General features: G+C 29.0%; 2 protein-coding genes and 1 long non-coding RNA gene across 5 annotated transcripts; 1 reads left to right on the top strand and 2 right to left on the bottom strand.

The window, feature by feature from the left end:
• Window positions 1-246: 246 nt before the first annotated feature.
• On the bottom strand, window positions 247-1,147 carry LOC149511330 (uncharacterized). Its single transcript, XR_016334259.1, has 2 exons — window positions 982-1,147; window positions 247-728 (listed from the first exon to the last, which is right to left on the bottom strand). It is a non-coding gene; the product is annotated as an uncharacterized LOC149511330 (long non-coding RNA).
• Window positions 1,148-1,601: 454 nt separating this feature from the next.
• On the top strand, window positions 1,602-3,941 carry LOL2 (lsd one like 2). Of its 3 annotated transcripts, none has more exons than XR_016334292.1 (4): window positions 1,605-1,885; window positions 3,076-3,230; window positions 3,471-3,580; window positions 3,743-3,941. XR_016334292.1 is itself a non-coding variant. In XM_022921619.2 (4 exons), exons 1-4 carry the CDS (start codon window positions 1,747-1,749, stop codon window positions 3,809-3,811), a joined length of 426 nt encoding a protein of 141 aa, XP_022777354.1. In that variant the 5' UTR covers window positions 1,615-1,746; the 3' UTR covers window positions 3,812-3,941. The 3 variants fall into 3 exon arrangements, 2 of the variants coding, with proteins under 2 accessions (XP_022777355.1, XP_022777354.1); XM_022921619.2 differs by having other exon boundaries at window positions 1,615-1,885; window positions 3,076-3,183; XM_022921620.2 differs by lacking the exon at window positions 3,743-3,941 and having other exon boundaries at window positions 1,602-1,885; window positions 3,471-3,581.
• A 65-nt stretch (window positions 3,942-4,006) lies between these two features.
• Window positions 4,007-7,103, bottom strand: LOC111275053 (DNA ligase-like protein). The gene is made up of 8 exons (XM_022860149.2): window positions 6,872-7,103; window positions 6,668-6,757; window positions 6,021-6,080; window positions 5,891-5,930; window positions 5,726-5,819; window positions 4,902-4,961; window positions 4,731-4,822; window positions 4,007-4,640 (listed from the first exon to the last, which is right to left on the bottom strand). The coding sequence occupies exons 1-8, from the start codon at window positions 6,976-6,978 to the stop codon at window positions 4,554-4,556; spliced, it is 630 nt and encodes a 209-aa protein (XP_022715884.2). The 5' UTR covers window positions 6,979-7,103; the 3' UTR covers window positions 4,007-4,553.
• Window positions 7,104-13,965: the final 6,862 nt, after the last annotated feature.

Below are 13,965 nucleotides of genomic sequence, written 5' to 3' on the forward strand. Positions count from 1 at the left end.
AAAACTATTTTCTTCTTTTGACATATTGCCTCCATTAACATCTATTGGGCACCCTTTTGGAAGGCCTAACTACTAAGTGCAAGACAGGTTTGACAACTGTTAGATGTTAATGGCTTATTCCAAATAAAATGGTCATCAAATGAACGATTATAATGCACATGAATTAAAGTCTTACAAAAACCAGAAAGACATACCCATGTATTTATATCCATTTTAAAAAAATAAGATAAAAAATGCTAATAAACCTTTGGCCAAATAAATATCATAAAAGAAATTAATCAATATCATACCATCTTCAAAATAGAAAGCCTTGCACGACTTTTGCATGATAGTCTCTGACTGAATGCTAGAAATGAAATCCCTATATCTAAGAAAAGCTGTCAGGGGAAAGAAGAGCTAAGGAGCAGCAAGCTGAGTTAAAGAAATAAAAAAAAAAATCATAAGCATTGAATTTCCTTTTCTAATTGACCTAACTGATCTAGTTCCTGGATAAACAAAAATGAGTTAAATAGAATTCAAAAGCTAATCAAAAACCCAATTTAGTATAAACTGAAGCAAGTGGAATCGTTGGGAGTGGGTTACTCTGGACTGAAGAGGATTGAACTGGAGCAAGAGAAATGTAAGGATTCGATTCAACTGGCATGGTGGCAGCAGCGCCACAAGAGATCGGTGCTGGGCCTAGATTGGGCTGTGATTGGAAGCCATGGAAACTTCAAACTTCATAAAAACTAGAAAAAAGAAAAACAATTCAATTAAAAAAATTGAACCAAAAAAATATACCCAAATGCATGCAAAGAAAGCCAAAAAAATGAAAAGAAATTCCATATGAAATTCTTCAATCAAAAATTTAAAATCAAATAAAATGAAACCATAAAGAATTAAAAATAAAAACAGAAGACAAATGGGGAAAAAAAAAGGCTGAATGGCGTAAATGATGGAACAAAGAAGAAAATAAAGAAAAATGAAGGCAGGACTACCGACAGTGTGCTGGTAGCGGTGGACAGCAATGAGCAGCGAACCGCTGGAAAAACAATTTTATGCTCATATATATGTTTTAAGCCTAAAATTATCATTCAAATTATTTTTTAAAACAATGATGATCTTTGCCCACAATAGACGATGGAGATTGTTTTTATATAATGTTATAGATTTTAAAGAGTAATTTGTGAGTTTTAATTGAGAAAATCAAAAATTAATTTAAAATTATAATGTTCATTTTCATTGAATTTTAAATAAAAATTTTAAAATTTTAAAAAATCAAATCGAAATAAATTATATATTCTTATTAATTTTTATATATTTTTAAAATATTTATAAAATAAAATAATTATTTTATATTTAATTTTATTTAAATATATTTAAATAATATATAAAAACTAAAAAAATTTAAAATTTAAAAATCATAAATCAAATTAAATCAATAAAATTAAATTCAAATCAAATTAAATTATATAAAATTTTTGATTTGATTTAAATAAAATTTAAAAAATGCATAATCATGTACATTATAAAAAGATAAATGAATATGATCTAATTCAAATTGTTACCAACCTTTTTTGTTAGGGGTTTTTTTTTTTTTTTTTAAAATGTGGAATACGTGTTTTTGGTTCGTCATAAATCCGCTTGGGTCCAAGTTGAGGACTGTCATAAATCCGAACCGTGCCGTTAGTGTTTTTGCGTCTTCCTCTATAAACCAACTCTTTTCAGTGATTCATCTGCGGAGAGAAACATATAGCAAAATAGCAAATGGATAACACAGAAGCTGAGGCAAAGCAGCCCAAGGGAGATCAACAACAAGGAGATGAAGAAGAGGGGCCGCCGCCAGGATGGCAATCTATTCCTCCTCAAGCTTCTGCTCCGCAACAGCCGCTGCACCTGTCATCTGGTCGGTCATCTAAACGTGTTTATTCATAAATAATTATCCATTACTATTAATTTGATCTTGTTTATTTTATCATTAATCTTACTATTGCCTTAAAATTTGTATGGCTTGATTTTTTTTATCATTAATCTTACTATTGCCTTGCTTTCGATTTTTAGCCTATTTCATGGAGAAAACCACTTTCACTTTTTCTATATTGCCTCGAAATTGATAAATTTGGGAATTGAGTTGGGATTTTAACTAGTACCTTCGTTTCCATCTCACCCACCTTAGCTTCATGTGAAAATTCATTGTTGTTGATGGCGTTTTGGGTACGAGTGAGTTGGATGATGATTTAGAGGGTGAGCTGAGAATAACATGTACCTGCATGAGGAAATTACGGTGAAAAGGTGTGAGGTTAATTTTTGGGGATGCGCTCTGATGTTGAAATCAAGAAAGTGTCTAAGATTTCATAGAGGAAAATAACAAGTTGCAGAGAATGTGAAGAAAGCTTAGGAAGAAGGGTTCAGAATACCATAACTGAACCTCTTTTTTATCTTATAAATGAGATAATGGGCAGTGATGTGATCAGAGTTGTTAACAGATGATGAGAAATTCATGTGGAGCTTGCAAAAGAGCCACATGGATGAGCGTAAGCTGCATCTAATGATCTCAGGCCAGCGTGAATTGCATTTAGTGATCTCAAGAAAATTAGAAGCTAGTTGATCCGTTATGAAGTGATACATTGATGGGACATTAGTGGTGATAGTTGGGCGAGGCTTTCCATGAGCAAAGTAGTGGAGGCGAGCTCATGTTGTGACGAGGAGTCTAGATGTCAATTCACTTTAGTGATGATATAGTAGTTGGGCGTATGCTGACATATTGAGCGTGTAAGTTGGCCTTATTGACTGAGTGAGTTTATGTATAACAATTGTCAAATGAGAAACTACAGATTTTCAGCTAGTATTAGGTTGAATTTTGGTTTTTTTGTCCTACCACTGGATGTTTCTCCAATTATGACAACAAAAAGGGTTACAACTAGAGTAAACTCTTTGGCTGAAAGGGCTGATCTTGACCTATAATTATATTTTTTGTAATGTTTTCTTGAATTCTTTTCTTCTATTTGCCTGGACAATTTCGTGGCATTTCATTGTTTTTTTTCTTTTTTTCTTTTTTTTTTTTTTAACTTTGCTTGTTTGCCCATTTGGATGCAGAAATGGCTCAAATGGTTTGTGGTTCGTGCCGCCAACTGCTTTCATATCCACGAGGAACCTTGCTAGCTAAATGTTCATGCTGTGAAACTGTCAACTTTGTACTTGAAGGTTCTGATGCTCCAACTCAAACATATAATTGGTCTCTCCCAAGAGCAGTAATAAAGCTTTCTGTTGGATGTTTCCTCTGTTTTTCTATCCTTTATCACCATTGTTTCAAAACAACTTCCATGTTCTTGTTCTCATTACTGATATTACCTCAAATCATAGTTGTTAAAAGTCTTGGACCTTTCACATTGACAAGTGTATGCATTCTAGTTTTAGATGATTTATCACTTTTGTGATTTGTTGGTAGAATGTATCGTCAATCATCTGATTAACCTATCCTGCATTTTCAGCTCATCAGGTTGGAGTGGTTAAGTGTGACAGTTGTACAGTGTTGCTGATGTACCCCTATGGAGCTCCATCAGTAAAGTGTTCCTCTTGCCATTTTGTGACAGAAATTGGGGTATGTGATTTTCTTTTTTTTTTTTCTTCTTGCAATTTTATGTTGACTTGCTTGCTTCAACATGTTTGCACATACCAGATTGTTATTGTTGCAGTCTTTTTTTCCTGTGATATAGCGGCAAGATCAGTAAACTGATTATGTTGATGCATGCTTCATGTGTAGGAACACAATAGACGCCCTCCGTGGTCTGTTCAACAGGGGCAACCGACCCCTCCCAACGTTGTTCATTAAACTGCCAATACATGTCTAGTCTGTTGATCCTTGACTACCTTTTTCTTATCTGATGTTTAGTTGAATTATCAATGTATAGAAATTAATACAGTATTTTGTCCTAATGAAACTTACAATCTTTTTGGATGTATTATCTGTTTCTTCCTCCCTCTCTTGTCATGAGGTTTGAACTTCAATTTCTACCAATGCAATTCATCAACATATCTTTTTTATTATTATTACTAGTAAGTGATGCATTAAAACTCAAAAGAATTCAGAGAAATCATTTTTGACAAATTGCATGTGAGGTTGATGCTTGCCAGCGCAGACGGGGATAAAACTTAGGCAATGAATTGAAGCGACAAATTCTTGTTCTTGACATGCTTTATGGTAGAAGAGTCTCAAACGCTGAATGTCTCTACAATAGTTGGAGTGGCAAAGACTTTTAAACCAAGAATTGAACATAGGAATAAAATTCAAATTCTAGGAGCAATATTTATCCTTTACTTACCAAGCCACGGGTGTCTTGAGGCATCTGAGCATCAGCAAACGAGAAAAAACATACAATCAGAATGTTAGGAGGTATTTCCCAACGGAGGTGAACAATGCATTCAGAATTTCAGAAGATTCAATGGTACACGAATTTCAGATAACAAAATTTTCCGAGTTTTTGGATGCCATAAAGCCTAAGCTACAAATTTAAAGGATGAAAAGGATATCTCAAAAAGATGTGGCTGACCCGTCTGTCTACTAAAGCAAATCTTCAATCTTCAGGTGGGAAGTCTTCATCTGAGCCATTGTCCAGAAAAGTGCCAAGAGTTTTCCTCAAAATGCTGAAAGTTCTGTCATCCTTATTGCAGAATGTAAAATTGGTATAATTACAGCTCCTCAAGTCATAAAAAGGGCATATTCAACTACTGGGTTTTCATTTTTTAGTTACCTGTTTCTTTTTCTTCAAGGACTCCTCCAACTGAACAATTTTATCAGCACAGAATTTCTCCTGCTCAGATATTAAGCTCTTCTCTCTCTTCCCTAATACCAAACCAATATCAACTTATTAGAATCACGTTTCAATAAAACAGAGAACAGAATTTGTTGCTTTATTGCTCACTCAATTGATCATATCGCACAAACAGCCTTTCTTTGTCTTCCTCAAATCTGGAAATAGTATCTGTGGAACAGCATTGACAATTAGAACATAATCAAAAGTCTCCATCCACAGAGAAATATAGTTTTTTAGTAGTATCGATTTAAAATTCTTTGTTTTTAAGATCGTAAGCTGAAATTCTGAAAGTTTAATCTAAGTCAATTATGGTTATTATTTATCACTTGATGAAAGAAATAAATTGCTTTATTTTTCATAAAATGTCTCATTTAAATATTTAATGCTGAAGGCAAAAATGCTTAGAAGAGTAAAGAGTTATATCAGTACCAACAAGCTCAGGCATGAATGATATACAACAATTTGAAGATCTATCTACTATAGGAACAAGTCGTGGGCTATTTCAGAATTCACATACTAGTCCCAACAGCTAGAAAAATCAGATCAATTTTGAAATAGAGGAACTTCATTTACTCTACCAAAATTTAAAACATAGCAATCATACATAAAGCATAACAAGCAAATTAGCTACTAACAAATGAACAAATAAATAATCATACATAAAGCATAACAAGCAAATTAGCTAGTAACAAATGATCAAATAAATATGTACAGGTCAATTCCACTAAATACCCTTTCTGGTTATTTTAATGAATCTTCAGGCTTTACGTTATGTAGCACAAAGAAGTAGGACAACACTAGTTTGAGGCTTTGAGCATGTTTGTCATATCAGCAGCATTAAAATAGATTAAATATTTTATGTCTGAGGATACTGGCAAACAAAAGATACAAAGCATTGCAACATATTCTGATAGTAATTCATCGAAAACTACCTTTCAAGGCCTGCAGATGGGCAACTTTTTCTTTGCAGAATTTCTCATAAACCTCTTGGAACTTTGCAGTCTCATCCTTCAAGCAGTTTTCACACTGCAAACAAAGCAATCACATTAGCATTTCAAGCTTTTAAACCATTTATTAAATCCAAATAACAAATTCACCTCTTTTGAGCTCTTTGAAAGTGCCTTGGCAAAAGTTTGTCTACAGTAAAAAGAAACAAATCAACAACAATAAATTAGTATACTTACATTAGAAATGTGCTTTAAAATTTGTTTCAAGGTTGGATTATACCTTTCCTTCTCAAATTTTGACTTCAATTCATCAAGCTTAGACCTTATCTCAGCAGCCACACTGTAACCGCAACATTCAAGTAAGAGATTAAATAATAGCAGAAACTGGTGAGAATTGTAAAAAGGAAACCAAAAAAAAAAAAAACTAAAAGAATGTTTGAAAAAACAAATGTATGTAACGGTTTTATTATTTCATTTTCTTCAAAATAAAATTAGTTATGTGAAGAAGAGATCTAATAGACTAATTGCAAGGACGAATTCATAAAATCCTTTGCGAAAGCGTAATGATCTTCACGTATCAGCAATCTATAAAAGGAATTTATAGCAAACAATAACACGATATATCGTTAATTCAAATCTAAATACAGTAAAAATTGAGAAACAAGATCAAATTAACAAATTACTTATGAAACTCATATAAATTCTTCGAAGTTATGGAAGCTGATCGACCAAAATTATACTTTAATTCAAAAAAAAATCCTTACTAAATAGGAAAAGCGAGAAAAACAACTTCATCTTGGAATTAACGGATGAGATAGTGAAGAAACCGCCAAACAATCACAGCTCTTACGTAAAATTTTCATTTATTATAAAAAATTCAAATCGAAATCGTTATATTAAAAAATAACAAATCAAAATTTATATTACCTAGAAATCGTGTCTTCGTTCTTCTTTTGACCATCTTTCTGCGCTTTCTCTTTGATAAGTTGCAGCGCCGACATAATCCCTTTGAGATCGCTGCAATTTCCACCAAATTTTCCTCAATAAACAAAATATTCTACAAAAAAAAAAAAAAAAAAAACACACACACACACACACAGAAAACCTATAACAATTGTTGAGAAGAATGACCTGGAAAGATCAGGATCGAAATCATCAACCAGTCGGGTTTTCGGATCCGATTTGACGAACAAGGACTCCGATCCGCGCTTTTTGGTTCTGGCTTTGGTTGTCGACATTGTTTTTTCTTTTTGGTAAATTTTGGAGTATAAAATCGAGAAAAGGCTAGCGAGTGAGGTTTTTTTTATGTGTGAGAGACAGTAGAGTTTTTTTAATTTCGCTCAGTTCTGGAAAATGAAGAGATTTTGGCCGTTCGTAAACAAGAAATGGCGTTTTTGTTGCGCGCTCAATTGGCGCTCTTTTTCTCTTATTTCAAATATTCAAATTAGCTTATGTATCATTTCAAGAACATAAATTTATTTCCAATTGAATTAAAGATATTTTTAATTTCTAATTTACATCATGTTGAATTTGCAATCTCCACAAATCTGACCAACAAGCATGGCTAATATTAATACTAGTATAATATCATTATATTTTTACTTCATAATTTTAGTATCTTTTAGCATATTTTACATTTAAATTATATATAATTCCTTATATAGATATAAATTTAATTTAATAAATAGATTTAATAATATTTAATTTAGAGTTTTAAATAACATTTAATAATTAGATAATTAAAATAAAATTCTTTTTTTATGTATTTATACATATTATTATATAAATTATACGCTATAAGTAAAAAAAAAAAACAAATGAATATTTTTCCATAGTAGCCTAGTATATAATTAACCTTTGTTTAACATTATTGTTGACAATAATTTTTTCGTTCGAATGCTAATTTTATCCGAATGCAACATTAAACAATAAAAAAATTTTGGCTTTTCAATTTAAGATTTTCGTTTTCTAACTCAAACCAAAATGCTCAAGCTATTTTTGTGATGAAAAATTTTATTTGGAATAAAAAATTACTTTATTATTCTTATCTTTCTAATATTTTATTTTTATTTTTTAGATATCTCAATTACTCGCAATACCTTTTCACAATAATATTAAATACTTAAAAAAATTTTATTATATTTTTTTTCATCATACCTTTTAAATGCAGTTTTTTTAACCGTAATAACAATGTTAAACTTGTTGGGAATATTGACTCAAATCCCATAAGAGATTTGTTTGAGATTTGTTAGAGATTTGTTTGAGATTTGTCAGATATTGCTTGATGGACAAGAAGACTTGTAAAAGAAGAATTCCAAGAGAAAGAAGATTCTTAATAGGTAAGTTTGACTTGCAAGAGAAGAATTCTAAAAGGAAATGGATTCTTAATGGGCAAGTTTGTATGGTTATAAATAGGTGAAGTCTCTACAGGGTTAGGTATGAGAAAAAGATGTAAGAGAGTTGTAGGGTTTTGTGGGATAGACACCCCATAGGAGTATTGGGGCTCTACATCTTATGAGTGTGTATATTTGTTTGTGAGTGGACTAGAAGAGACTGAGAGGGTCCACATAGGTATGATGTATGGGAACATATGGGTATGTGTTTGGTTGTGTTGAAAGGGTGCACAAGGGTTTGGGTTTGTGTTTGTTTAGGTTGAGAATACTTCATAGGACTAGAGAAAATTGAGAGTGTCTTATGAGTATTGATTGTTGAGTGAAGTTGATGATTTGATGTATGTTTGTAATTCTCTACAACTAGTGGATCTTTTTTCTCATCCGTGGATGTAGGTCAGTTGGACCGAACCACGTTAAATTATTCTCTTGTGTGTTTGATTTATTGTTTGATTTCGCTTCCGCTGGTGTGATTGGATTAGGGGCTTTTAGCCCAACAAAACTAATCTTTAAGTATTTAGTACAATAAATTTTAATGAATTTTAAAAATTATATTGAGAAATAATTTATAATTTATATAAAACTTGTAATGCCTTTATTTTTGACAAAGAACTCAGAATATATAATTGCTTAAGATATTATTTTACTGTTTTTTGTGGAAATCATTAATAATACATAGCATATGATACAACTAGCCTAATCGAACCAATTAATTAAATTTATAGAAAGTATAAAAAAACCCTTAAAAAAACTTCATAGTTTATATGTTAAAAGAAAATCTCACTTGTTAATAAATTTATATCGATTAAAATATTAAAAGAGTTCTTAAATTTTATTATTTTATTTAGATAAATTCATTTTTTTATTATACTAAAATAAATTTTTATTCTTTAATTTATATCTAAATATGTCATTATTTCTAATAAAATATTAATTTAGATACAAATTAAAATATAAAGATTAATTTAAATACAAATTAAAGTTTAAGCGTTTATTGGAATGCAAAGTAAATATTAAAAAGTTTATTTAAGTGTAATAAAACTATATAAATTTATTTAAATAAAATGATAAATTTCTTAATTTTTTATTATTTTAACCATTCAGATTCCTTAATATATATAGTCAAATACAATGTTATGAAACTTAAATTATTGATACTTACTTGTCATAAATCGGATTTAAATTAATTTAATTAATTCTTACTTTATTCACATTAATTACGTTTACTTAATTTGTAGTAACTACCAGCATCTGCCAACTCATTCCACTGCAAATTAAAAATAAATGCAATAATTTGATCTTAAAATAAAATAATCTTTTCCTTCACAACTTGATTAAGTGGTTTAAGGAGCTTTATGAGAATACAAAAGTCTTGATTTCGATCCAAAATTTTTTTTATTTTTTTATTATAAAAGTTATGCCCTCTTCTAAATAAAAAAAATATATATTTTTCTCACGTAAATAATTTTTTGTCTAAAAAAAGGTGTTGGTATATATTGAGTAAAAAAATTTTAAGTGTGGGTTGGGACCTCACACGCTTTTCATTTTTGAACACAAGATCTTGATATTTTCTTCAACGTATTAAACTTGATATATATCTAATTTATGAAAGTTTCACGACAGAAGTAGGGATGGCATCGGGTCGGGTTCGGGCGGATTTTGCTCGCCCCGAACCCGACCTGATTTTATGCTCATCAAATTCGACTCCGACCCGACCCGAATTATTTTAATACTCGACTCCGACCCGACTCGATAATATGTAAATCGTACCCAATCCGATCCGACCTAAAATTAATAAAATATTATTTTTTAAATATAAATATTTAAAAATATCATTATATAAATATATATATAAATAATTAATTAATTAATTAATTAAAAAATAATTTTTTAATAATGTCTGGTCGGGTAGGGTCGGATTTTAGGTATACCCGAACCCCACCCGACCCAAGCTATTACCTAAATTTATCCGACTTGACTCCGATCCGAAACTCAAAATTCAAAAAAAAAAAACCCGACCCTATAAAATCGGATCGGACCGAAACCCATCGGGGATGGGCTTGATTGCCGTCCCTAGACAGAAGCAAAGGTTCTGGTCGGATTAATGAGTACGTACTTCCAGTGAGAACCACAAAGGCAAGCGTAAATGAAAGTCGGACAGTCCAAGTTAAATACTCCTCCGATGAATTATGATCTTCGAGGATTCGATGGTCCCGGAGATCCTCGACAGCAATATTAATTTAAGTTGTTGGAGACCATAGCTCTGTTGACCGTGTGCGTTGAGCTTGAAAATCAACCCCAAACGGTCGCCCCTGATCATTCATCTGGATGGTCAGCTTGCGGTCCTTGAATTGGATCTTTACCGCTTCAGCTTCATTGAAAATGGTAATCCATAGTTTACAATAATAAACTTGGAAAAATCTGACTCTTTGAACGTGTTTCTCAGCTTTGAAATTTGCTATGATCAGCTAAATGTTGTTTGAAAATTGGATTATTGGGTAAAAGGTTACACCACATGTATTACCTCATCTCTATTGGACAAGTGTTAAAGTACAGCATCTAGAAACCCCCCCCCCAGATGTCCAGTGTCCAGATATGTACTAACCTGGAACCATCCTCTTTGGAAATTTTAATTAAAACAAAAATAAAAACAAAATCCAAAAAAAATAATGTAAAAGGACAAACGACAAGAGTAACACTTTAACATAAAAAATGATACAAAGAGCTGCTTCTTTTTCATTTCTCGACAATCAATCAGCAAAAGGACAATTTTTGGTGGCAAAAGTTATAGAAAAAGTTTTTTAAATGAAATTTATAAAATTTTTTATTAAAAATAATTAAATTAAAATTAAAAAAAATTAAAATTGATAAATTAAAATTTTTTATTATATAAATTAAATATGTAAAATTTAAAAAAATTAATAAATATATATTTTTAATAAAATATTAATAAAATTTTTACTGTTAAATAAGTTTTGATTAAATTTAAATTATAAACAAAATTTTTAATTTTTGTATTAAATTTTATTAATTTATTGATTTAAAATTTTTATTAAATTATATTTTAAAATTCATAAATTTTCATGTAAAATTTTCACGCTTTCCTCGCCCTCAACATTAAATTTTTCAAACAAGGAAACGACATGATAGAATCAATAATCGGATGAAGGCATGTAAATTAAAATATTAAAATGTTATATTATGAGAAAAAAATGTGGACATGAACAAAATCTCAGTTTAATCAAAGACTTAATTAAATATTAAAAATAAAACTGAAAATGAATGTGGAAAATAGTCGCACAAAAATGAAAACAAGTTGGTCTCGACTTTGACAAACAGACGAATCAGCATTTAGCACCTTCTCCATGCTGTCTTCTAGAGGGGATAAATCTTCCCATGTTTTTATTGCATAAAGAAAATCAAGATCTGGATCGTCCAATTTACCTGAGTAGCCTCACGGACGCCTAATCCATTCTTCAACTTGGTTAATCAAATTCTGGTCAAACAGGTGAATAGCACCGATTTTTCTATTGTGAAATTATTTTTATATTCTCTATGCGGATTTTTTTGCTAATTTTTTGTTTGACAACACCTTCCTTCTAGAAATGCACAGCAACGCGAGATAATCGGGGAAAAAAATGATAATGCAAATGTTTAAAGTTTTCAAAAAGTTTGATTATATTCTAGTAAGATTAGACTTCTATATTTAGTAGTGGCCAATAAAAAAGACTTCTATTTTTAGCATTTAATTTAATTTTTAAAATTTTTTTATCTTTGAAAAAAATTAAAAATATATATTTTCAAATACTATATGATAATGCTCTAAAAAGTGATGAATTATTTTATGAGGTTAAAACTATAAATATAAAATCATATAGTCTATTTAATTACTTTTTCAGTTTCAAATTATTTAGACGATATTATTTTTCACGAAATTTAAAAATTTTGATTTTAATATATTTAATATTAAAATTAAAATTTTTTTTATAAAATTAAATTTTCATGACTTTTAATATCAAAAATTAAAAAAATCATAAAATATATTTTTAAAATATAAAAAAGTAAGAGTTTTAGATATTTAAAAAAAAAATAATTTGAGATATCCACAAAAATTGAACAAAAAAAATTAAACAGAGAAAATTTTTTTAATTAATTTTTTTAAACGATCCATTTAATTATTCAACCCCATCTCTTATGATCTATCCTCCACAGAACTCGAAAAGGAATATCAATAGTAATGGAATACAGTTTTGGAATGGTAAAATATTTGAATGCATAAATAATTTTTCTCCTAAATTTGGAGGTGTAATGTTAAGAAAATATAGACAATACTCAAACAGGTCTTCAAAATTTGTTTTCAAAAATAAAAATTAGTTCTCAATTTTTTCTTATATGAAATTAAACCTATAAATTTAATTTAATTTAATTTAATTATACCCATCAAAATATTAAAAATAACTAATTAAATAAATAAATTCAATTCTCATAATTATTTATTGTATTCTCTAAAATATTTGCCATTCAATTCATTAAAATTAATTTGAGTAAGCATATTTTGTAAATGACATCATTAATTAAAATCTTTTTAACAAAAAATTAGATATTATATAATATCAATGCTTGAATTATAATAAAAACAAACTTTTTATTATTTTAATGTCATGTAATATAATATTAATAATTTAATGATTTGTTTATTTAAATTAATCTCTAAAAATATGTAAATGAATTGGATTTGAACCATTCTCCCACAAGAAAATCAATGAGAACAATCGTGAAAAGGTCCAAGGGGACATTCATTCGTCATGTGAATATGTCATGGAATAATAATAATAAAAAAAACAAAGTAATCGTGTAGAATTAGATATTCTACTCTTCTAGTGACTAATAAACGACAAAGTATGTTGAAGGAAAAAAAAAAAAGTTGAGCAAAAAAATTAAACGACAAAGTTTGATGAACAAAGGAGACAAATCACAAATCTAGAAGGTTTAAGATTCTTCAATTCAAAAATTGAGAAGTTTACCATCTGAATATTTTCAAGTACTAGCAGTATTTTTTTTTATTCCAGGAATAATACCATTAAAGTGGATAATTTATACTTTATTACAATCACTTGGTCAAGCCAACAACAGAATGAACATATTTTTTAATATAAAAAAAATTCTTAGTGTGAAAAATAAAAGAATGAGTTAGAATTGTGTTGAAAATTTAATTTTATTTGTTGAATGTCGTCCTTGAAAATGATTATATAAATTGATTGAATTAAATCTCTAATTAAATCTATTAAAAAAATAAACATATTCGAATATACTTGTATAATAGAATTTTTTTTTTTATGAAAATAATGTACTAGTTTGTAGTGATATATGTATATAGAGAAAAGATAATGAGCAATATAAAAATTGTAAAATTTTCATAATTAATGAGCTCTATGAAAAATGTAAAACCTTCATATCTCTAACCAATGACAATTCAAACATCCATAAAGGCAAATTAGACAATTATAGCTATCGAACTTATGTATAAAATTTTTTTTTGTTATAACAAAAGGATAAAATTTTAGTACAAATAAAAAAAAAATTATAATTCGAAATCAAATTTTTGATATCCGCTCAAACATCTTAGTTACTAAACTAAAGGCTTGGAAACTTGTGTATAGATTAAATCATTTTTAGCTTTCTCAAAATCGCAAGTAGGAGCATAACAATAAAGTAATATATCAAATTGTGAACGCTAAAAAATTTTAATATAAAAAATTAGTATTTTTTATTAAAATTCAAAATAGAAAATGATTGATTTATACAATAATTTTTACAAATTGTGAATGCTAAAAA

This window comes from Durio zibethinus, chromosome 26 (genome assembly GCF_047325235.1).
Source record: "Durio zibethinus cultivar Kanyao isolate XHJ-2024 chromosome 26, ASM4732523v1, whole genome shotgun sequence".
In the NCBI taxonomy this organism is placed as follows: Eukaryota; Viridiplantae; Streptophyta; class Magnoliopsida; order Malvales; family Malvaceae; genus Durio; species Durio zibethinus.

What these genes read in the sequence shown, in the direction of transcription:
- LOL2 (XM_022921619.2), top strand. Translation starts at nt 1,747, where the DNA reads ATGGATAACACAGAAGCTGAGGCAAAGCAGCCCAAGGGAGATCAACAA. An exon ending in TGTCAACTTTGTACTTGAAG is followed by an intron (nt 3,184 to 3,470) that starts GTTCTGATGCTC and finishes CTGCATTTTCAG; the next exon opens with CTCATCAGGTTGGAGTGGTT. An exon ending in ATTTTGTGACAGAAATTGGG is followed by an intron (nt 3,581 to 3,742) that starts GTATGTGATTTT and finishes CTTCATGTGTAG; the next exon opens with GAACACAATAGACGCCCTCC.
- LOC111275053 (XM_022860149.2), bottom strand. Translation starts at nt 6,978, where the DNA reads ATGTCGACAACCAAAGCCAGAACCAAAAAGCGCGGATCGGAGTCCTTG. An exon ending in TTCGATCCTGATCTTTCCAG is followed by an intron (nt 6,758 to 6,871) that starts GTCATTCTTCTC and finishes TGGAAATTGCAG; the next exon opens with CGATCTCAAAGGGATTATGT. An exon ending in TGTGCGATATGATCAATTGA is followed by an intron (nt 4,823 to 4,901) that starts GTGAGCAATAAA and finishes GTTTGGTATTAG; the next exon opens with GGAAGAGAGAGAAGAGCTTA.